This window comes from Dermochelys coriacea, chromosome 3 (assembly GCF_009764565.3).
Source record: "Dermochelys coriacea isolate rDerCor1 chromosome 3, rDerCor1.pri.v4, whole genome shotgun sequence".
Taxonomy (NCBI): domain Eukaryota; kingdom Metazoa; phylum Chordata; order Testudines; family Dermochelyidae; genus Dermochelys; species Dermochelys coriacea.
In genome coordinates this window covers 144,160,463-144,181,848 of record NC_050070.1, presented here as the reverse complement: position 1 = coordinate 144,181,848, position 21,386 = coordinate 144,160,463, and the positions used below count along the sequence as shown (strand labels likewise).

The 21,386-nt window shown below is 39.7% G+C and overlaps 2 protein-coding genes across 3 annotated transcripts in view; both read left to right on the top strand.

The window, feature by feature from the left end:
- Positions 1–8,801, top strand: part of AHCTF1 (AT-hook containing transcription factor 1) — an 87,042-nt gene extending 78,241 nt beyond the window's left edge. For both annotated transcript variants that reach the window (XM_038393964.2, XM_043512276.1), the window contains exons 32-36: positions 882–1,069; positions 3,728–5,618; positions 6,496–6,629; positions 7,499–7,599; positions 7,947–8,801. In XM_038393964.2, coding sequence (XP_038249892.1) covers positions 882–1,069; positions 3,728–5,618; positions 6,496–6,629; positions 7,499–7,599; positions 7,947–8,139 — 2,507 coding nt within the window. In that variant the 3' untranslated portion in view covers positions 8,140–8,801. The remainder of the gene's footprint in view (positions 1–881; positions 1,070–3,727; positions 5,619–6,495; positions 6,630–7,498; positions 7,600–7,946) is intronic.
- A 145-nt stretch (positions 8,802–8,946) lies between these two features.
- LOC119852590 (kinesin-like protein KIF28P) overlaps positions 8,947–21,386 on the top strand; it is a 63,029-nt gene continuing 50,589 nt past the window's right edge. Inside the window, exons 1-4 of the mRNA XM_038393966.2 lie at positions 8,947–9,663; positions 13,744–13,935; positions 15,288–15,488; positions 17,957–17,992. Of these exons, the coding sequence (XP_038249894.1) occupies positions 9,610–9,663; positions 13,744–13,935; positions 15,288–15,488; positions 17,957–17,992 (483 nt within the window). The 5' untranslated portion in view covers positions 8,947–9,609. The remainder of the gene's footprint in view (positions 9,664–13,743; positions 13,936–15,287; positions 15,489–17,956; positions 17,993–21,386) is intronic.

The window sequence follows — 21,386 nt, the reverse complement described above, 5'->3', positions numbered from 1 at the left end:
TATGCAGCACATAATTAAATCAGTGTTTTAATATCAACCAAGAAAAGTTATTAAGCAATCAGGATGCTTTTACTATGTTACTAACCAATTGTGGTTGAAAAAAATAATACTCAGTCATTTTGCTGTGAGAATTATATAATTTTTATATGAAACAATGAACTCGCACTACTGTGGCTCTTTTGGCTAATTTGGCTCCTGAACCCCTGAGATCTGATTATCCCTGATTTAAGTGTTGAGTCTCAATTGGCATTTGGGATTATGCCATACTTCGGTCCATTATAAAATGGTAATTTCTCTGTTATGGCTGCTCATTAGCAAGACAAACTTTTATTTTTTCAATACAGGAAAATCCTTTATTTAAAAAAAAAAATGACTCAGAGGACACTTGTGAAATCAGTTGGTCTTAACTGTATGAGGCAGGGATGAATGAATTGTGAATTGAACTGAATTCTGCTGAATCAGTTTCGTCTGACCTGTGTATAAACATGCACGAATATTAGTATTGTGTGGAAATATCCACTATCCCATTCTCAGTCATTCTTCTGTATAAAAGTAGTATTGTTTCTCTCTGCCCCACCAACACCCGATTACTGGCTAGATTGCTTTAGGCAGTTTGGAGCTCACATAATTTAGAACAGCCTTCAGACTGCTCTAATTTGTACCAAAGAATCAATTATGCATGTGACCACTGCAGGGTTGGGGAGGAGTGCTCAAACATAATCAAGGATCTAGACCAATGTTTTAAAGAAGCATACCTATAGAGTATTAACTAATACAATCCTCAGTATTTATGCAGCAGTTAAAATGAGTCCAACTTGTGCAGCTTTTTATGTCAGACAACTTGAAGTCAGAAATTTACTGGGGAAAAAAATCTCTTTCAGCTGTGATCGGTATCCTTCACAGTGAGGATATTCCCAGTACTCATGCAGAAAACGAGCTTCAAGAGGAAAGGGTTGAGGACCTACATGAAGATCAGAAGTCAGAGGAAGCTGCAATAGAAGAAAATGTTTTGTTCCTTCAAGAAAAAACATCTACTTCTAAAAGTCCTCCTGAAACTAAAGAAGTTAATGTAAGTGAATTATTTGTCCATTTTACTAAGTTAGTACAAGACAGAAAAACTCTTAGGAAACCTGAGAAGCTTGGCAGTTGGTATCTAAATATTTTCATGTGACCTGTAAGTCTCTTCAGTTGACTTAGCATGACTATTAACTTCAGTGCTTAGCTAGAGATCTTTGTGTTTCCACAGCACCTCGGACAATGGGGCCCCAATCAAGATGGGTATTGCTACAGCAATACAAAAAACTAAGAACACATAGTCAACATCCTTCTTTTCCTAAAATCAGATTGGACAAGTTACATATTAACCTGATTTGCTTAAATATAAACATTTATGTAAGGCCTTATGTGAAGTGATCCAAAATCAAATATCTGTTTTAAGACTAAAAGCAAGTAGAGGGGACAGTGCAATTTCATTTTAACAGAACTGAGGCTCACTGGGTAAACTTTTCAGAAGTGCCTAAGTGATTTGGGTGCCCACACTCCAGTAATTTTTCAGACACTGAGGGTCCTAAGTCCTGTTTTCAAAAGTGACATAGGAACTTAAATAGTTGGAAAATTTTATCCACTGTTCATAATAAGTATAAACAGTTTCTCAGTAATGGAATAATTGAACTGCCAGGTTGTTTCCAACTAAATAGAAATTTTATTTAGGGTTCAAATCCCAATTTATAGAACCTCTGACATTAGTTACGATTAAGGCTATGTTTTAGTCATGGGTATTTTTAGTAAAAGGCATCCATGGGTCATGGGCAGTAAACAAAAATTCATGTCCTGTGACCTGTTCATGACTTGTACTATATACCCCTGACTAAATCTTGGCTGCTCTGGGGTGGCCAGGGGGTGCCAGGGCCCCTTTCACTGATTGAGGGGTAAGGGGGCGGAGGGGTGTTGGTGAAGCTGGCAGGCTCCCTGCTTGGCTCTGTGTGGCTCCCTGGAAGCAGCGACATGTCCCTAGCCAGAGGAGCGGCTGGGGGGCTCTGCGTGCTGCCTCTGCCTGCAGGCGTCGCCCCTGCAGCTACCATTAGCTGCGGTTCCCGGCCATTGGGAGCTGCGGAGCCCGCACTCAGGGTGGGGGCAGCGCACAGACAGTCCCTGGTCACACCTCCGCCTAGAAACCAAGGGACGTGCTGCCACTTCTGGGGAGCCCCCCCCCCCAAGGTAAGCACCGCCCAGAGCTCTCACCCCCTCCCGTGCCCCAACTCTCTGCCCTAGCCCTGAGCCGCCTCCTACATCCAAACTCCTGATGCTTGGGTGTTGGGGGGAGGGGGGGCACGGTGGCTCGAGACAGCCCCAGCAATGGACAATGCAGCTGGCCCAGGGCCTGCCTAAACTACTCGGGCGGCCTCTGGACCAGCTGCACTAGCTGCTGCAGAAGTCATGAGGTCCCAGAAAGTCATGGAATCTGTGACTTCCGTGACAGACTCGCATTCTTAGTTATGATTTTAAAGGGTGGTTCACTGCAGTTTTCTTAAACTAAAAAATGGAATTGTTAAAATCTCCAGTTGTCTTACTGAATTTCATCTCTGATGTGATTTTTACAACCCCTCTTGCTGCATATGGCTGAAGAAAGAGCTGTGAGAGTTATTTAGACACGTGAGTAGCATACAGGGCAGACTCAGAATCACTGTGCAGTATTATGCCTGTGGTGAGAAGAGATATTGCACTGTTGTCATCTTGTCAGGATCAAAGGGCTGGGTAGGAGAGTACAACACACACACTCTGAGCGCACAGCTAAGCACAGGGAGGCAGTCTCCGTTTCTTGGCTGAGACTCTGAAGGTATATAGACATTCTGCCTTTTCCAGCTTTGGAGACTGGAGGCCAGGGTATAGAAGGTCAGAGTACTCTTGGTTCTAGGAATAGTGGGTTAAGAACAGTCTGTGGGGAAAAGAAAGGAGCAGCTGGCATGAGGGAGACAAAGCTGCTGAGGTTGGTGACATAGCTGCTGGTAGAGAACCACCTGGAGCACAGGAAGGGCTTTTCTACCCTTGCCTAACTCCCACTTCCTTCTCCCACTAGCATACCTGCAGGTTTCCCTCATTGGCTTCTCTTCCCCTATGTTAAAGCCTTGAGCTTAGAGTGGGATGTCTGCTTTTCTGTTGACAATCTTTGCATCAGTGTTGAAGGTTGTACAGTGTCAGTGTCCCTTGGGTTTAGTCAGTCTCCTAGTCACACTTGAGTGGCAGGCTTTCTTAATAAGATTTCTTAGCAATTGTTAAGAGGACAGGAGGCAGGAAAATGAGAAATGAATGCTCACTTTTGAGGAGTTCTTAAGAATGTCTGAATATGGGTTTTTGGTTCAACCCTTTTGCTTTACTTATATTCCTCTTAAAATTGACTGGAGGCAGTTCCTGATCTACCTCAGACTTGTAAAACAATGCAGTTGATTCCTTGCTGGTAGAAAATCTTTGTAATTGTAAACAGAAAATCTAAAACTGCTTAACTATCTGCTTCCATGTAATAAATGCTTATTTTCAGTCCCTTAAATTGCATGCATTTTGTGTGTAATAGAGAATGATTTATTTACTTCTAACTATTGTGCTCAATAATTCAAAAGAAGGGGGATTGACCTCAATCATGTCAAGACCTGCTGAAAGTTAGTATATGCAGAAACTAATATATTAACATACATTAATATATTACTAACAAACCTGTTTACTTTTATTTTAGATTATTGAAGATGGCACATCTGATGTCCAAGCTTCAGGAGAAACAGCTGAGGCACCTCCATTTAATGAGCAATATCCATCAGGCACCCTTAAACTTCAATATAACTTCGATGCTATCAAACAGCAGTTCACTTGTGACTTGCCTGATACTAAAGACACCGATGAATGTGATGCAGCTGAAGGGGATGGAGAGCTTTTCATGTCTGAAAGCAATTTTACTTTAATATTAGAAGGAGAAGAAGGTGAAACTGAGACAGGAGACCCTACAACGTTAGATATGCCTACTAAACCAGTTAGCACAAAAACAGAGGACAAGCATATGAATCATGTAGGCAATATTGATAACCAAGAGAATATTACGAATTCAGTGCCCACTGTAACTAGTGATCACGAGTCTCAGAATATTGCAGAGGCGTTCCCATATGTGCCTGAACCTGTTAAGGTAGCTATTGCTGAAAATTTATTAGATGTAATCAAAGACACAAGAAGTAAAGAATTCACTTCTGAAGTAGTGGAACAGTCTGTTCATGAAAGTATGCCTTTAATGAGCAGAATGATAACTAGTTCCCAGAAGTCAATAAAGACTCTAACAACTGGGCAGGAAGCAAATGCAGATAATGCCGGTGTTTGTCAAGTAGACTATGTGGTGACACCTAAACGTCCAAGGGGACGAAAGAGAAAAAATCTAAATATCCCCTCAACAGATGCTCAACAGCTGTCAAATACAGGCAGACCAGATCTGTTGGGACTGTGTACCCTGAGGAGAAGTGCTAGGCGAACAAAAGAAACTTCTGCGATTCATGAAGATTCTCATCTTGATTCTGATGGAAATTCTCAAGATCAGCAAATATCTCAGATCCCTGATACTCCTAGGAGAGGCTTCAGGAAAACTAGGGGGAATCATTTAGAAACATCAGACAGCGTTCATTCTATTGGACAGTCATTACAGATGGTTGGTACTCCAAGGAGAGGGTTAAGGAGAACCAGGGAACCTGCATCAGTACTTTCTGAACAGGCTAATGAGGAAATTCCTCTTGCAGAAGAAGCAATTAAGCTACCTGCTACTTCTAAAAGGACTGGTAGAGGTGCAAAAAGTTCAGTAGGGGGTCAAGAAAATAGCCAACTTTTCACTGATCGCAAGGTAAAAATGGCAGTCAGTCCCAGTAAAAGTGGAAGAAAACTAAAAAGTGTTAGTTTACAGCTTACTGAAAACATCATTACTGATCAGGAGACAGAGCCCTGTGAGCAGCAGCTGCCTGTGCCAACTAGAAGAGGCAGGAGGAAAAAGACAAGTACATCATCAGAAATTTCAGAAAATTGTGAGCTTGATACATCTAAGCCATCTCATCATCAAATGGAACTTAAATCTTCTGTAACTACTAGAAGAAATGTTAGAAGAAGGACACTAAATCTGCCTGCAGGTACAGATTCTATACCCACTCTGGAAGACATACATTCAGAGGAGAGAGAGAAAATGCCTGATACCCCCAAGAGAAGAGCAACAAGAGTTACACCTGCTAAAGTAGAAAAAACAGGTACTGGAAAACCCACTCTAGAGAAAACACCTGTTCAGCCAGTTGAGGCATTGGCTGCAACCAGGACTTCAGCCAGAGCTGGACATAGAAACAGAAAGAGGCAACTACAGTCAGTATCAGAGGAAAGCACAGAGGAAGAAGGCTTGCCTCAAGGAACTGATTGCAATCCTTCTTTGCTAGTTGCAGACCTAACTGAATCAAGACTTGATGAAATGGAGAGAACTTTAGCAGTTCATGGTACTCGTATTACAAGGACCAGATCCAGCAAAATTGGCGTGCATCAGAAGCTCTCCCTAGAGGAAAATGAGTCCTTCTTTTTCTCTCCCCCTCTCACAAAGCTTACAAAGAAATCAAAAGGTATCTGAATTATTTTCTGACACAAAATAGGGATGCTTACTATTTCATTCTCGCCTGTCAGCTACATGAAACATATTTTGAGCACAGTTTTATGTAAGGAACGTAACCAGTAACCATACAAAAGTTAAGATTCATATTGAAGGATACAATTCTTTTTTTTTTACTCATGTCTAAGGGTTACAGGACTCGGTGGTTATAGAAGCCTCTTAATAGTGAGGGAGTTGAAATATCACAAGTCCAGTGGAATGAAACTTAGTCTGATCTTTTGTCTTTGTTTTTAATTTCTATCTAGTTTAAGTATTTTAGATCATTAATTTCATTACATACGCCTGCCTTTTGTTTTTCGTGTGTGGAAGAAATAGTATGTTACTCTCCCAAATTCTATGTACAGTTTGAGTTCCCCTACTTGTAGCACCAAAATGAGATGCATCTCTCAGTAGGTTGTGCAGCTCTTCAGTAAGTGACTGTCCTTCATGCATCTTGTGTGCTTTGATTGGTTGGGAAGTAGTTATGTGTTAGCTTTGTTATCCCAGAACTAAAGAGTTAAAATGTCACTGAAATGATTAACAGTTCACACCTATCAAAGCCAGTGTTTCAGGTTATCTGGATACCCAGACAGGCATCATTGGATTAGTTTTTATCTGACTCACATTTTGCAGTAAGACTTGGGAGACCAAGATGCATCCATTACGGGAAAGCACCAGAACTTTGAGCTTCCATGAGACAGCCCAATTTGACCCTTATTTTAGATTTAAAAACAAACAGATTTTTACTGGGGTGTAATCTTGGTTTTGCTATTCTGTGCTTAAATATTAGTTGTATTTTAATCTTTCCCCATCCTTTGTATTTACATTAACTGTACATTTTGTCATTGTAGCTGAAAAGGCAGAACATCCTGTACAGCTCAAAGATTTAGACCCAGAGTTGTCTTCTCAGTTTGTGTTCTCACCCCCTCTTTTGAGGTCGAGGAGGAAACATGTATCCAGTATTTCACGGATTGTGAAAGAATTGGTAAGTAATATTTGTAACTACTTCCTATCAGTTTCAAGCTTTTCTCTGTAACTCTTTTACAAACTATATTCTTTAATTATGACTGTTGCAGAACCCTGTTCTGTAAAATCATAATGTTTTTACAAGAAAAATTTAAAATAAATCAATTAAGTTAAAATTATTTGGCTTTCTTCTTGAGTTAATTATAATTAATACTTGCAAAAATAAATCTGTTTGAATATATTCAAACTAAGAATAAATAAATCTTTTAGCTATATTATGGTGAATGAACTCCTAATATTCAAACTTGAATTTTTAGATGTTGGTACAATACTTCTGATGTAAGGGAAAATAACTGCTAATGTCTTAAGAAATGTGGACTTCGTATTTTTATCAGCATTCTCCTTCGGTAGTAATAGAACTGAGGAAATAATTGATTTTTTTCAGTTTGGCCACAAAACAAACCAAATTAGTTCATCTTGAACATAAATTGAAATCTTTTTTGTTTTTTTTTTATCCCCCCTGGCTGAATGAAAAAGCAAAAAAAAAAATTCATTTGAGTCAAACAAAATCTCTTGAATGTCTATTTGAATTGACATTTCTTTTTGAAACAGCTTGACTTTTCCGGGGGGGGATTTTCTGGCCAAAACTGTTAGCTGAATTCAACATGAATTCATGGATAGTTTTGGTGCACTGAAAGATGCATTTTTGGCTAATTTACTATTTGCCCAAAATAATTTGTAATGCTCTATTGAATAACCATTCTCATATAAATCAGATTTTAAAACTGTTTGGGACTAAGCATGTTTATAAATTAGTCAGCACTCCTTAGGAATGGGAGGGCGTTTACAGTATAAGTCATGTATATGTTTTCTGTTGCGTTAACACAGGAGTTACCAATTAAAGAAGAGGATAACAAAACAGAGTTTGTGGGAAAGCAGAAAGTAAAGCGAAGAAGAGCTACAAAATCAAAAACACAGAAAGCAAGCAAGTATGAAATGCTTAATACTTTATCATCTTTACAAAAATTGCATGAAAGTGCAAAAATTCTTCATTCTAGGTGTAGGAGGTAAACTTGCAAAGTCTGTAGTACACTCCATACAGAGGAGAGGAGTGAATAGAGAGATGTTTTCCAGCAGGAAGCCGAAGAACTGCATCTTGAGGACATTTGAATTCCTCGTTTTACAGTTTTGATGGCTCTGTAAGCATTCTCCTGAAAAACTGGTTTAAAAGCGCCAGTATTTGAGAGTATTCATTCACAATAAATTTGGGTGGGAAGCAATATTGCTAACTGCCAATTTGAAATATTGATATAAATTTTCTTGCCATTTCTTGCAGAACCACAGGGAAAGAATGTTCTTGGTCACCTCCACCAGTGGAGATTAAGTTCATTTCTCCGTTTGGAAGTCCTGTGGATGGGACAAAAAGCAAACAGAAAGAAACTGCAGAAACAGCAGAAAAGACTCTTCGAAAGAACAAAAAGAGACTGTCTAATTTCCCAAAGCCAGTTGTACGCCGGAAGATGCTATAACTGTTTTTAAATTTGTAATGTACACCACTGTTTGTAAAGTCATCAAAATTGTGTGGATTATTAAAAAAAAAATCATCTAATTTGGAAGAGAATAATTTATATAAATTATTGTAAAATTTCATAAACAGTCTTCAATAAGTAACTCCATATGGAGTGTGATTTCTTCAGTCAATGCAGTTTTTTCTATTTTATATTAAGACTTCATACATTTATATATGTAAATACAGCTTATTTTAGGAATGTTAAATAAAAATGTATACTTCACAATGTGCTTATTGTCTGCTAGCTTTTTCAGAGGGAATAATGGTTTGAGTGGACCAAATTGCTTGAGAACATCTTAATGTTGTCTCGTCGTAATTACTAACCCTCCAATATTAGGCCAAAACTCTTTTAAAAAATTGGTTTATTCTTACTATAATGATTAAAAATTTAAAACCTGATAGTTGTGTTAAATTTTTTAGAAAATGTTTAACCCTTTGGCACCAATAATTGGGATTGTAGAACACAAGCTGCTAATTCCTTACATTCATGGTTAAAATGTACTGTATTGAAGTCAGAATGTAAACAATTGTATTGAACCTGTGCAATATTTTTTTTTTTTTGTATTTGTCTTAAACTTTGGGAAAGCTGCTCTTGAGTTTATAAAACTAGATCACACCTCAGATGTTTCCCTATTTTTTTCAATTTGCTGTGTCAGCATAAACTTAGCTATATAGGTGCTTTGGTATTTTCAATTATGTACTATAGGATATACATTTAAAGGGACATTGCCTATATAAATTTGGACCAAATTTGAAAAAAATACGTTGTTAGCAAACTTTAGAGTAATAGAAATGTTACCACAATTTAAAATAATGAACAATTGTCTGTGAACCTAGTGTTTTACAGTGTTCAAAATCAACACATTTTAGCATTGAAAATCTGTAAGTGAAACTGACTTCAATTATTTTAATTGTCTAAGCTGAGAGCAATGCAAAAAGTATGCAAAGATCATAGTTACAAACGAGATTTTTGTACAATTATTTCACTGATTATCTCAGGTGGCTGTGAAATTGTCCCTTTAAAGACTAAAATAGTATGAAGAATAGGAAAAAGCTATTCCTTTTTCACGCAGACTTTGAATTAAGACTGCTATATTATTTGAACAATTTAGGTGATATTTCATATATGTCGATTCAGATCCAGGTGCAATTTTGAAGACTTCAGAACAGTGAAACCTGAAATTAAACTTTTTCAGTTAGTGAAAGCTACTGCAATTACTTTAAGAAATAATTTATCAGGTAACTAGTATCGTGTACACAATGAGAAAATATTAATAATTAATAGACTGACCTTATTAAAAAAAAGAAACAGCTTTCCTGGCTGTGCTTTTGATTTCTCAAAACAGGATTTCTCTAGAGAAGTTGTTGTATTTATTTAAAATGTTTTTTGGCTTTGGAATATCCTGGGAAGAGTGCAAGTAATAATAGGATGCCAAGCATTGACAGTGTGAAAGTGGCAGTACGCGTGAGACCTTTCAGTCAGGTTAGTAGTTACTTTAAATTTTATTGTACTTAGATTTAAATTTTAATAGGCTCTTAAGGAAAAAAGAGGAACCTCTTAACATGTTAAGAGTGTAATGCTTTGTACCTAAATTAAGTGTACAGAAATACAGTGAAATACTTAAAAAATGAATACTAGGTAAAGGAGCAAACTACTTAAAAAGCAAGTGAAAGCTAATTCTTTTTTTTAAATCAACATATGTTCCATGTACCAAACCAAAATCTTTTGTAAAAATCAAGCGCTGAAATCCCTGTTAGAATAGAATGAATCAAATTGTAGTAAGCATGGTGTTAGCTTAACAGGGTTTTATCATATTCCAGTTATTTGTCTCTCCCCTCCTCCCCATAAGAAAAAAAATTCACTCTAAATAAGCACAGCAAATGATGGTACATCAAACTGCTACATAAAATGTTTACTGATTTGACTGAGTGTTAAAGAATTTGTAAACTATTTTATTTTCAAACTGGTTCTAGTAAAGTGTATAGTTTGGCAACACTTAGTGTTTACTCTATTTGGTGGTGATTGGAGTAACAGTATTGACCATATTTGGACCTGGCATTAATTTTGTAATTTCATAGAAGCTTTAAGATACAATAAATTTTCTTAAGAGATTTTGACAAGATAAATATCATATATTAAAATCCATTTGTTTTGGACTATTGAAACTTTAAAACACATTCTTTGAACTTAGATGGCATTGATCAGGACTGTACTATCACAAAGAAAGACAAATTTTAAGGAGGCATTTGAATTAAGAGAAGGGAGTACCAGGCATAGAGTACACGGACAAATGGTAAAACAGGATTTCAGATGGGAATGTTGGGAGGGGAGATATAGAAGGAAATTAGAGCAGAGATCTAGGCATTGGTGGATTGTGTGGTATCCTGAAGGGTTTTTTTGAAAATTAAAGTTGATTATAAGGGATTCTTCTGCCATTATAGGAAATCCATCTCTTTGAGTGGTGGTAACTAGGTCAACAAAAACATTTTTCCATCAACCTAGCTGTGTTTACACCAAGGCTTAAATTGGTATAGCTATGTTGCTCAGAGGAAGTGACGGTGATGCTGATTAAGATTTTAAGTGTAGACCAGGTCTGATTCAACACTGAGGTTGCTTGCAAGTGTATTGCGGAGGATGATGATGATTGTGTCTACAGTTCTAGGAAAGGAAGAGGGGAAGGGAGGCCTTGGGAAGTACGAGGGATTATGTTTTCATTATGGGATAGCATCAGGGACATAATTCCCACTCTTGAGATATAGATTTCAGGAGACCTTTCAGGTGTAAACATGAAAATTCCTCTGAATCACTCAATCTAATTCACCACTAAATGGAAGAATGCTTGGCTCCCAACATCTGTTCCTAAGCAGAAAATTGAGTCACTTGGCAAGGGATCTGGCATTCTTTTAGATTCTCCTTCTTCCTGAAAGGAAGAACTTGAGCTCTCGAGGACACTCCCTAATACATCCTTTCCAATTCAACATCAGTTGATGAGGAATGCTGAGACTTGAGAAACAAACACCCATGTCCTTGCAGACTGTAACCCAAAAGGGAACATTAGCTAAGAAGAGACATTCACCATCTGAGGGAGGGATTTACCCATTTACCCTTCCATAAGGCAGAGACAATTAGCACAGGAAAAAGACAAAAAAGCATCCCTACTTTCCACAAGCTCTAGCTCCTTCTCCAAAGAAGGGGACTCTGTTCTTTGGATAAGCCTAAATCACAGAAGGAGACCGCATTCTTTCCCAGATACACGTTTTAAAGTAGGAGAAGGAAGGAGGTGGCTTCTTCTGAGCTCCAACCATGGAGAGAAGATGAACAAACTAAAGCCAAGGGCTGATACTTTCTTGTTATGGATGGGAAATATCTTTCAAAGAGGTCATTGAGGAGGAATGGTAAAAACAAGCCCTGAATTCAGCAGGATCCTTAAAACTCAAAGAATTAAGCTAAAGCGAACTAAGAGCACTTTTACTTCTGAATGAGTGTGTTCACACAGTGGTTTAACGTACTTTAATTGATGCACATTAATTTCACATCTTCATTAATTCATCTTAACTTTCCTGAGCTTCCCTGTATGGACAAGCCCATGGACAGCAGATGATCGTTCACAGCAAATCCTCTATCAAAATTCTCAGACTCCTGACTGATTAAAGAATTCTATTAAGTTTATAAGGACAATAATGATATGTATAACAGTTTCAATCTTCATTTGACTGATTATGAATTACTGTGTCAATGCTGTTGATAGTCTGGATGTTTCCACTTGCAAAAATCCACCTACAGACAAAAGCATCTTTGACCTTTGTCAGTTAAGGTTAATAAGAAATGTTGATCAGTTTAGGATCATATGAAATCATATGCAATAATCAAAATGCAAAGGAATAAGCTATCCTTTACTGTCTCTCATTTTTGTGAACCTTCTGTTCACTGAGCAGAACTTTAGTTGTAAGAATACTAGTGGACGTAATCTTGCTCCCACTGAAGTAAATCAACAGGGTTGTGCTCTATAATTTGATGTACTTTTGAGAAAGAGCATATTACTCCTGGGGGAATTCCGCTTTACTGTGCATGTGCATAGTTGAGCCCCATATATTTTTAATTTTTTGCGCAGAAAAAAGCTTCTGCTGAAATGTTGCTGTAGTTCCGCCTTTTGCCCATCAGAGGGCACTGTAGTGCTAGAACAAAGCAGCAGCTCCCTGCCAGCAATGGGGGGGGGGGGAGAGAGAGAGAGCCTGCTGCCTTTGCTGTGGGCCAGGTCAGGAGACCGGGGTTTTGGGGGGGAATCAGATGGGGGGTGGGAATCAGACGGGGGCTCATAAGGGCTAGTGGGGGAGGACAGACTGGGGCAGCGGCTGAATGGGAGTGGAGGCACAGGGCCATGGGGGAGGGAGGTGCTGGGCCACATGGGGATAAGGGGAGTGGGTACAGGGACACACGGATGGGGTGGCTGGGTGGGGGCATAGAGACACATGGGGATGGGGGAGGGGATGCAGGGCCATATGGGATGGGAGGAGTGGGTGTCTGAGTGAGGTTGGAGGGACACATGGGAGTGCTGGAACACATGGGGATGGGCAGATATGCCTGACTTAATGGGAGAGGCTAGGGGTCAGCCAGGGTCTGCATGGGGGAAGCTCCCTAACAATCCCTCCCCACCCCACCAAAAACCTGTTCCATACTTTACCTACCCATACCCAACAACCCTCCAAGTTCACACCCAAGCTCCTTTCCAGCAATTTACTTCCCTCTCCCTCAGCTCCTCCGTTATCCCTGACTCCCCAAATCCTTTCCACTGCTTCTGAGGTGTGCTGGAAATAGTTTTGTATTGTAATTTAAATGAATTATTACTCAGAGTTCTGTATTAATATGCCTATTAAGGAATCTATTTGGGAATGAAATCTATCATAAAACATTTCCTGAAGCTTTTTTGTCTGCATTGTTACAGACATACTTGTTGACAGTTATTTTGAAATAAATAACCAAAAATAATTGAAACTGGTGTGATTATTTTGTGTTGTTTTGACAAAATATACAGATTTTTTTCAGAATTTTAAAATACTGTGTGAGGATTTTTTTAACTTTTTGTTGCAAGATTTTTAATTTTTTGGCGCATAATTCCCCCAGGAGAAGCATAGATAGCATACCATTCTTTGTTCTGTTATGGCCATACCTACAATAGTGAAGGATTTTCCAACAATAGCTTATCAACACTAATGGCTGACATGTTTACAAAATCAGGAAAAAAGCAAATTAGGACATGGTTACAGATACTATCTTTTCCGTTCAAATCTGTTTCTATGGCATTTATTCCCTGATTGTAGTTAAACTACATTTACCTTGTTTGGTTCAAGAGACATTTTGTGAAGTTAATGTATTGGACCTTTTATGATTGTTATGTGTCCCAGTCGTACACGCTCTCCATACCCAAATAACTACAAAACTCCTGTTGACTTTACTGGGAGTTCTACATACAAAGGGCTTGCAGGATTTGGTCCAAAATATAAATTTTGAGTAAGAGACTAGAACTGCTACTGGTTTGATGATGTGATTATAATTTTGATACAGAGGGAGAAGGATGCATGCAGCAGGTGTGTGATTTCTATGAATTCCAGCAGCACAAGCATATATGATCCTAAGAATCCAGGGCACATGAAAACCTTTACCTTTGACCTGGCTTACTGGTCCCACAGTGGATTTCTAAAGGATAAAGATGGCATGCTCGTTTCATCTGGATCCAACAGCAGATATGCAGGCCAGGTAAAATGTATTCAGAGGGCTATTTAAAAGCACTTCCTGCCGGTATAAAATGTTAAACAACTCCACTTTGTTGGTGATGGCAATTGTTACAATTCCCAAGAGTGGAACTGAGATGAATTATCTGTATCTATTTAATGCATGTTTCAAGCTAACATCTAAAGCTATTTTCCATTTTTATTTATGCTTCCAGTTTCTGGAACTCTTAATATTTGAAGTACCTTAATATGAAGTATATATTTGTCATAATTAAACCAGACTTTCAAATTAAAATAGTAATTACTAACCTCTGTACTAACTAAATAGTAGTGCTTTTATATGTGTGCATGTCAGGGTGGATTGATTTAAATTGAAGTGAATCAATAAGCAAGAAGCCTTGATTTTAAATCATGGTTTTAATCATTTTGTTATGCATTTGAGCTCTTAAGTTATTTTCGTAAAGAAAGGAAACCATTGGTTCTTAGTCATTAAAACACGTTGATTTGCAATTAAATATAGCCCTTTCACAAAATCTGGTGCTTCTTTTTGCTAACCAGGAGTATGTACTATATAAACATTTATTTAAGTAATTATTTAGCTTAATTTACAATTAACTTCTTTACTTGTGATTTGTGCCAGGGTCTTTGGATGGGTATATTTCAAATACAGCAGTTCTTAACTAATAAACTAAAATAACTTAGATGTGCTGGATACATAAGGAAAAAAAACTTGAGAAAATTTATCAAAATATGACTTGCATAATAACTGATTTATTAAACAGAGGAGGTATTATCTGTAGGTTAGTGAATTGAATTGATTGTTTCTGGTCACCATGTCCTTCAAGATTTTAGAACTAGTAGAGTTCATCCTCAGACGTAGTTTTTATTCATAGATTGGAAGAGGGAAAACCAAGATTTTTCTGCTTTTGTTGTCTCATTGGTTTCTTCATTTTAATGAACTAAACATTGGACTGAGCTAGTTGAATAAACTGAAATTAAGAAAATATTCTCTCTGCACCTGTAGAAGAGGCTACTGCTGTGAAAAGCTGGTTTAGCACTTCAACAAATTCTGATTCTAGGTGCTTGGCCAATGACCTCAACTAGTTCAATTGTTTGATTTTCTTTAAAACTTGGCTGCAGACATATAGTGCTTATTATTATTTTATTTAAATTGTTTTAAAAGATTATAGTAAATTTAGGCTTTTTGGATAGTCGTCACTTCAAATTTAATTTTAATTAGGTTTATTTTTTTAATTAAACCTGTATTTTAAAAAAATGTGGAGGGCTGGGGGGTGTTGGTGTTGGGTTTGGGTTTTTTTGTATCCCATTCTGGTGCATGTGTTTACATTCTCTATTAGTAAAAATGTCTCCTTTTAGAGAGAGGTCTTTCATGACCTTGGTCAAGGAGTTCTGGACAATGCCTGGCAAGGTTATAATGCTACTCTCCTAGCATATGGCCAAACTGGCTCAGGGAAGAGCTATTCTATGATTGGATATGGTGCAAACAGAGGCATAATTCCAGTTGTGTGTGAAGAGCTCTTCAAACCAATTCAGAACCAGAAGAACAAGCAATATCAGGTATGGTCTACACTGTTTTTTGTTTTCAAGACCCCTCCATTTATGCTCTCAAGTTCAAATTTGGAAAAATACCATTGTCATTTTAAAACTAACTTCCAGCAATAATCAAACATAATGCAAAATAACAAGTGAGCAGTGTTGAATTGAGGGGCTGATCTAATACAGGAGAACATGAACCTGTCCCAGTAATAGCTAACTTAATCCCAGCATGAACACTTTTTTGTTTTCACTGGGTATGACTTTTTAAAGTACCGAGGTAACTGAGGCATTTCTGAAAACTTTACCTACTGTCTAATCTAGGGGTGGGCAACTTTTTGGCCCAAGGACTACATCTGGGTATGGACATTGTATGGCGAGCCATGAATGCTCATGAAATTGGGAGTTGGAGTGCGGGAGAGGGTGAGGGCTCTGGCTGGGGGTGCAGGCTCTAGGGTAGGGCCAGAAATGAGTTCAGGGTGTGGGAGGGGGCTCCAGACTGGGACTGGGGTTTGGAGGGTGAGAGGGAGATCAGGGCTGGGGTGCAGGAGGGAATCGGGTGCAGGGTCCGAGCAGTGCTTACCTCAAGCAGCTTCCAGAAGCAGCGGCATGTCCCCCCTCCGGCTCCTATGGGGAGTCGCGACCAGGCAGCTCTGCACGCTGCCCTGTCTGCAGGCATCGTCCTGCAGCGGGGGCAGCACTTGGGGAAGGGCAGTGTGCGGAGCCCCCTGGCTGCCCCTACACATAGGAGCTGGATAGGGGACATGCTGCTGCTTCTGGGAGCCACGCGGAGTGGGGCAAGCCTCTGACCCTGCTCTCTGGCTGGAGTGCCAGAGCGGGGCAAGCCCCAGACCCTGCTCCCCAGCAGGAGCTCAAGGGACAGATTAAAATGTCTGGAAGGCCGGATGTGCCCCCCTCCCCAGGCCATAGTTTGCCCATCCCTAGTCTAGTCACAACCTATCTTTTCCACACAGAAGACTACACATTTGAACAGTTACCCACATTTTGAACCTCTACTTACGTACTCCTTTATCTTAACTATGCCTCTCCTCAACATGATACAAGGGAAAAGTCTAACAGGCAACAGACTTTCCAACCCTCGTTACTGAAGGAAAGGAATAACTTTTCTTTTAGTCATTTAAATTGTCATTTATGTTTTGTCAAACTTTTTATATTCAATAGAAATAATGGTCCTAGCATTGCAGCACAGATTTTGCGATTATTAAATTCTCCCACGTCATCTGTGTCCAAACAAAAATAGTTTCTATCTTTTTTCCTTCTGCTCTGGTGTTCCTGCTAATTTCTACATATAACAGAGTAGAAGAGCTTCATAGACTCCAGTGTAACCATGAGCATTAGCTTTCACTAGTTACCATGAATAATTAATAGGAACCTGATAGCTCCTTCTAGCTACATTTGAATCTAAGGTGCAGAACACTTACACCAGCTGCTGTTCCTCTCAGTGCCTCAATAGCTCAACCTCTCCCCATCTATTTTGGAGTGGTTTGCATCTAAGTTGGTACTAGTAGAGATCTGGCTCTGCATGCGAGCACAGGAACTGCAGTTGTCACTGCCCCTTACATAGACATTACCAGGGGGAATCTTCTTGAATTTCCCCACTTTGTTAGGTGCCACATGTGGGTTTTCCACTCTCTGACCTGATGGCAACAGTAAACTTGGAAACTCATCTATTACCACTACATTCACCATAATGAAGTGGAAATGCAAAGGCTATTTGGGACTACATTAACATTATAAAAACCTTTTCCTCATTCTTGAACAAACAAAAGTAACTCCATAAAAGTTAAGTGTGAAAAACTATGTTTATGCACGATTAAGGCTGCAGTTAAAATCTTAGAATTCAGGAAGGGCAATAGTTAAGGTTCCAACAGCAATGCTTGCTTGTTCAGGCTATGCATAAACAGTGTTTGTCCATTTCTGGTTTCTGAATGAATGTGGCTGGAATATATTGCTGTTTATTTAATAAAATGTATACCATAAATCATACAAGTTTGCCACGTTGCCAGATTAATGTCTGAATCTTTAATGTTTGCACTTGCTAAATTTTTCTTATAACCATAATGTTGCAAGAATGAAATTTTGTAACTATTAATATCTAGTGTAGTTTGATGAAAAATGATTTATTAAAGTCCAACATTTTCATCTTAAAAAGAAAAAACTAACATGGAGTTTTCCTGAGACAAGCTGAGGAGACAAAGGCTACAGATGGAGAAGGGAGGTTGGGGATTCATAGAAATGGGAGTTAGGAGAGAGCAGTGTGGATCTGGAAAACAGTCACACAAACCAACTGTATGCATGGCTTATGCATCGACACAAGATATATCAACTGTCAGTTTAGTTTGAGGCAAATGGTTTTTTTTGTCCAGACAATCTGTGTTCCTTTTACTTAGAGTTAACTGTATATCAAAAGTTTGCTTTTTTTTTTTTTTCAAGAGAACTTTTTATCTCTCAGCTGCTTCTTGTCTTTGCAGGTTACTTTCAGTATGCTGGAAATTTATAACGAGCAGGTAATAGTGTTGGTATATCATGCCAATACTGAATCTTAATCTTTTTCCATTTATGTTTATTTACTAACTTACTTCTTTTAAGTTCTCAGGCCTGGTCTACACTACACAGTTAGGTTGATGTAAGACAACTTATGTCGGTCCAATTATGTCAGCATACACACTACCTTGTCCCACCTATGTAAGTACCCTGCTACACTGATATAACTCCACCTCCATGAGAGATGTAGTGCTAATGTTGGTGACAGTAGGGCGAGTAGAGTGCCCTACAGTCCTGAAGCCCTGCCATATATACTCTATCTTTAGCAGTCTAGTATTCTGCTGCCAGAACCTTTCCCCACTGCAGTGAAAAGCTCTCACAGTGGCGAGGCAGTGGGGAAGGCTCCGGCAGCTCTCCACTGCTGGAGCCTTTCACTGCCACATGTAGCTATACACTGTGGTGACAAGTCTGGACACAGCATGCCTTTCACCGTGTTGCGTAGCTACATGTGTAGCACCTGTATTTTACATGCCACCATAAGTGTAGACATAGCCTAGCAGTTACTCTACAATAAAGATCCCTCAGTGGGAGGAACATGATGTCACCAATACCGCTGCTAGCTCTTCCTCTTCCTTCACTAGAGGGAGCCCACACCAGACAGGCATCCTGACTGGAGGCTTCCACCCAGGCTCTGGTCTTGACTTGTTGGGAATGCAGCCTGCATGTCCCTGCCAATGAAGCAGGCAGGGGGAACTATCTGGTGTGAGAGGTGTCTGTTGGTGGTCCCTCATAATGCATGTAAGGGTATGTCCCCTCCAACGCGTGCCCCGCAGGGCTCCAGGGCATGCCGTCCCAGGGCTTCAAACCCTGTAGCTGCTGCTTCAAGTCTATGCCCGGGGCGACCCCCACAACTCCTGCCTCCAGCGTCTGGGAGAAACCCATCAGTCAGACAAGTGCAAGATCTGCAAGGCCTTCAAGCCTCGCGCTAGGAAAGAGAGGGACATTCGATTTAAAATAACTCCTGTGGAATCAGCCCTCTGTCTGCAGCAGGACCCGGCCCCGAGCACCTTGGTGCAGAGTGCTCCTCTGGTGGTGCCGTCCATGGTACCGAAAAAGGACTTGGCATGCCTACCCAGGGGCCGGCAGTCTCCTGGGTCTCAAAAGCGTTCACCCCAGCACTGCTCTCATTCACCAGGTGCTGTATTCAAGATGTGGGTGTACCATGGATTTATATAGAGGCAACATTATATTTTTCTGTCTTATTATCTATCCCTTTGCTAATGATTCCCAACATTCTGTTAGCTTTTTTGCCTGCTGCTGCACATTGAGTGGATGTTTTCAGAGAACTATCTACAATGACTCCAAGATCTCTCTCAAGTGGTAACAGCTAATTATGACCCCATCATTTTATAGATATAGTTAGAATTATGTTTTCCGGTGTGCATTACTTTTCATTTATCTACATTGAATTTCATCTGCCATTTTGTTGCCCACTAATCAAGTTTTGTGAGATCCCTTTGTAGCTCTTCATAGTTTGCTTTGGGTTTAACTATCTTGAGTAGTATTGTATTATTTGCAAATTTTGCCACCTCACTATTTACCCCGTTTTCCAGATCATTTATGAATATGTTGAACAGCACTGGCCGCAGTATAGATCCCTGAGAGATCCGTTCTGAAAACTGACTATTTATTCCTACCGTTTGTTTCCTGTCTTTTAACCTCTTACTGATCCATGAGAGGATCTTCCCTCTTATCCCATGACTGCTTACTATGCTTAACAGCCTTAGCCTGTGACAAAGTCCCTCACCATTCTGAAAATCTAAGTACATTATATACACTGGATGTCCCTTGTCCACATGCTTGTTGACCCCCTCAAAGAATTGTAATAGATTTGTGAGGCATGATTTTCCTTTACAAAAACCATGTTCACCCCCTCCCAACAAGTCATGTTCATCTGTATGTTTGATAATTCTGTTCTTTACTATAGTTTCAACCTAATGAAGTTAGGTTTACCAGCCTGTAATTTCCAGGATTGCCTCTGGAGCCTTTTTTAAAACTTATAAAGTTTGCGGACGATACCAAGCTGGGAGGGGTTGCAAGTGCTTTGGAGGATAGGATTAATATTTAAAATGATCTGGACAAACTGGAGAAATGGTCTGAAGTAAATAGGATGAAATTCAATAAGGACAAATACAAAGTACTCCACTTGCAAAGGAACAATCAGTTGTACATCTACACAATGGGAAATGACTGCCTAGGAAGGAGTTCTGTGGAAAGGGACTGCGGGTCATAGTGGATCACAAGCTAAATATGAATGAACAGAGTAACGCTGTTGCAAAAAAAGCAAACCTAATTCTGGGTTGTGTTATCAGAAGTCTTGTAAGCAAGTCATGAGAAGTAATTCTTCCGCTCTACTCTGTGCTGATAAGGTCTCAACTGGAGTTCTGGGTGCCACATTTCAGGAACGATGTGGACAAATTGAAGAAAGTCCAGAGAAGAGCAACAAAAACGATTAAAGCTATAGAAGACCTGACCTATGACAGAAGCTTGAAAAAATTGGGTTGGTTTGTTGTGGAGAAGAGGAGACTGAGAGGGGACATGGCAACCGTTTTCAAGTATATAAAAGATTGTTACAAGGAGGAGGGAGAAAAATTGTTTTCCTTAACCTCTGAGGCTAGGACAAGAAGCAATGGGCTTAAATTGCAGCAAGGGTGGTTTAGGTTGGACATTAGGAAAAATTTCCTAATTGTCAGGGTAGTTAAGCACTGGAACAAATTGTGGCATCTCTGTCACTGGAGGTTTTTTTAAAAACAGGTTAGACAAACATACGTCAGGGATGGTCTAGTTATTACATAGCCCTGTCTGGAGTACAGGGGACTGGACTAGATGATCTCTCAAGGTCCCTTCCAGTCTTACTCTTCTATGTTACACTACAAAATTAGGTCAATTTTATAGTAATCGATTTTTGGAAATCAATTTTATACAGTCGATTGTGTACGTCCCCACTAAATGCATTAAGTCTGCGGAGTGTGTCCTCAATAACGTGGCTAGCATTGACTTACGGAGCAGTGCACTGTGGGTAGCTCTCCCACAGTCTCTGCTGCCCATTGGAATTCTGGATTAAGCTCCCAATGTCTGATGGGGCAAAAACATTGTCGCGGGTGGTTTTGGGTACATGTCGTCAGTCGCCCCTCCCTCCCTGTGTGAAAGCAACAGCAGACAATCGTTTCACACCTTTTTGCCTGGGTTACCCGTGCAGATGCCATACCACGGCAAGCATGGAGCCCGCTCAGCTCACCGCTGCTGTTGTGAGCATTGTAAACACCTCGCGCATTATCCCGGAGTATGTGCAGAACCGGGCTAAGAGACGCCAGCATGAGGACGATTGCGATGAGGACATGGACACAGACGTTCCTG